At 33.9% G+C, this 2,758-nt stretch overlaps 1 protein-coding gene across 1 annotated transcript; it reads left to right on the forward strand.

Annotated features, from left to right (window-relative positions):
- Positions 1-292: 292 nt before the first annotated feature.
- LOC142642095 (xanthotoxin 5-hydroxylase CYP82C4-like) lies at positions 293-2,518 on the forward strand. Its single transcript, XM_075816479.1, has 2 exons — positions 293-361; positions 1,895-2,518. The coding sequence occupies exons 1-2, from the start codon at positions 293-295 to the stop codon at positions 2,516-2,518; spliced, it is 693 nt and encodes a 230-aa protein (XP_075672594.1).
- The last annotated feature ends 240 nt before the right edge of the window (positions 2,519-2,758 follow it).

Below are 2,758 nucleotides of genomic sequence, written 5' to 3' on the forward strand. Positions count from 1 at the left end.
TCTTTAGATGATCGTCGAGGTGGTTGCCTCCTCGACATCACAACCGGATTGACATTCAAATGGTGACAAATGAAATTCGAATCAATCCCGGGGACCTCATAAGCATTCCATGCAAATACATCTACATTCTTCTTTAAAAACATAACCAGTTTTGCCTTCTCCTGAGGTGGCAACTGAATTCCCACCTGAAAGAATTTTTCAGGGTCATCATCTATAAGAACCTTCTCTAATTCCTCACATGTAGGTTCTTCCACTGCTGATACACTAGGCGTGGCCAGAGACATTGATTGCTATGGGCCCTCCTCAGCTGAGGCCGAGGACTCTTGCTCAGGCTGATGTAGAATTGCAGCCGCCATGCACTGTCTAGCCACAGATTGACTTCCAATTAGTTCTTGTACCTTAAATTTATTTATTTTTTTTTTTTTTTGGGAGAAGATTTCTACCTTAAACCTAATGGTAGGTTTCTCTAGGTCACAAGATATGTGTTTCTTTCTTCCTATACATAGTAGTTTAGATGTGACAATAATTTTGTCATATTCGCTCTGTTAGATGGTATCATACGCTCAAACACCTTGAAAATAGCATAGGAAGTGGTCCAAATCAATAATTATATGTTGAATTTTTTTTACTTTTTTTCTTTCGCACTTTCCAAAAATTTCAACAAATTATTGACCTTTATGAAAGGGAAGCTTGGACAATAGGAAGCAAATGATAAAAAGTTATTTCATTCCCTAAATACTAAATAGTCAGGCAAGCAAGAGTGAAATTATTTGATAAGCTTATCCAAATATCGGTGGTCCAATATTTTAAACTTTCTGCGTGTCATTCTCTCGTACTGTCATGCATGCTTATCTTCATTCTACATATATATGATACTGAAGATTTAATATAAAATAAAATAAAATAAAAAATGCTCACGGTAGCTCATGAAAAGGATTTATTAGTTATGAAACTTGAATCTATTATTAGTGTCAATATTCAATACTTGAATCTTATAGAAAAGACCCAAATAGGTAATCTATTCATGCCAAACCAAGTTTAGGATAAACAAGAAAAAGATTTTTTATTTTTATTTTTTTTTTTAAATGGACCCCTCCTATGCTATTTTCTATTGTTTCCCGAGGCCAAGGTAGACTTCCTAGCACCTGGCATTTCATATCAATCTTCTATGTTGATCTTATATAAATAAGATACCAATACAAGTTTTATTTATTTTATTATTTTATTTTTTATATAGAAAGATACCAATAAAAGCTGATAAACAAAAAAAAAAAAAAGGATACGAACTTAAAACTTTTTTATTTTTTTATACGAACTTAAAACTTTTTTATTTCCGATATGAAGCCATAAGTGAGACATAATACTTCTTATCAAAAAAAAGTGAGACATAATACTTTTGGATTCTTAAATCTCAACCTCCTGCATATACCTATTGTATGAACTAATTTTTTTGAGCTAAAAGTGTTAAGAGTTCACTAATATTATTTCAAAATCTTCACGAAGAGAATTAAGATTGAAATCCCTTGTTTTACTTGATGTAATAATTAAATGGACAAAACTTAAATACAGTACTTAGGTATTGTTCCTTAGATCCTCCTCTTAAAAATTTAGCCATGTGATCTTTTTTTCATGGGATGGAAGTTTATTTTTTATTAAATATAACTACATGGCTAAATTTTAAGATAGGAACCTAAGAAACAGCACTTAAGTACTGTATCTAAATTTTTGCCTAATTAAATTATAAAAAAAAAAATAGCCTAGTTGTTTAAACCTAACTTATTTACTTAAAAATAATTAACTTTTTTTTTTCTTAAAAGGCACTTTTTGACTCATCTTTAAACAAATAAGCTAAGCTAAATGCATTTTTTTTTCTTATTATGTAAAATTTTTGTAGGCCCTTATCTTAGGGGGTACAGACACAACAACAGTAACATCAACTTGGGCTCTCTCGTTACTTCTCAACAACCATGAAGTCCTAAGGAAAGTCCAACAAGAATTAGACCTCCAAGTTGGTAGAGAAAGGCTCGTAGAGGAATCAGACATGAAACATTTGGTTTATTTCCAAGCTGTTATCAAAGAAACAATGCGTTTATATCCTGCCGCACCACTCTCAGTGCCACACGAGTCCATTGAAGATTGCACTTTGGCTGGTTATCATGTCCCAGTAGGCACTCGACTCATTGTTAATCTTCCAAAGCTCCATCGAGACCCACATGTGTGGTCAGATCCAAATGAATTTCAACCTGAAAGGTTTCTTACATACCACAAGGATGTTGATGTTAGAGGCCAGAATTTTGAATACATACCATTTGGGTGCGGTAGAAGAGTGCGCCCTGGGATATCATTTGCGCTACAAGTTATGCAACTGACATTAGCTACCTTGTTGCATGCTTTTGAAATTTCAACCCCTGCAAATGAACCTGTGGACATGACTGAGAAAGCAGGACAAACCAACTTGAAAGCCACCCCACTTGAAGTCCATCTCACTCCTCGTCTTAATGTCCAAGTATATGCGTAGTGTAACTAATTTAGAACTATTGGGGCATTTTAATTAGAACTGTTGTGTGCTTCTTGTACTTGTTTTAAGCATGGAATTGGGATCTTGTTATAGAACAATTTCTAGAAATGAGAAAATATCTAGACTACAGATTCAACCATGGCCTAAAATACGTAACTATAGATCTATGGCCACATTTTTTCAAACGTGGCTATAGTTGTGGGCTAAAGCTGCGTTTTGAACGCGGCTATAGACCTTTTT

This window comes from Castanea sativa, chromosome 1 (assembly GCF_040712315.1).
Source record: "Castanea sativa cultivar Marrone di Chiusa Pesio chromosome 1, ASM4071231v1".
NCBI classification, from domain to species: Eukaryota; Viridiplantae; Streptophyta; class Magnoliopsida; order Fagales; family Fagaceae; genus Castanea; species Castanea sativa.

Excerpts from the sequence above, each read along its gene's own strand:
- LOC142642095 (XM_075816479.1), top strand. The coding sequence starts at position 293 with ATGGGCCCTCCTCAGCTGAGGCCGAGGACTCTTGCTCAGGCTGATGTA. Across the intron at positions 362-1,894 it reads AATTGCAGCCGCCATGCACT|GCCCTTATCTTAGGGGGTAC; the intron begins GTCTAGCCACAG and ends AAATTTTTGTAG.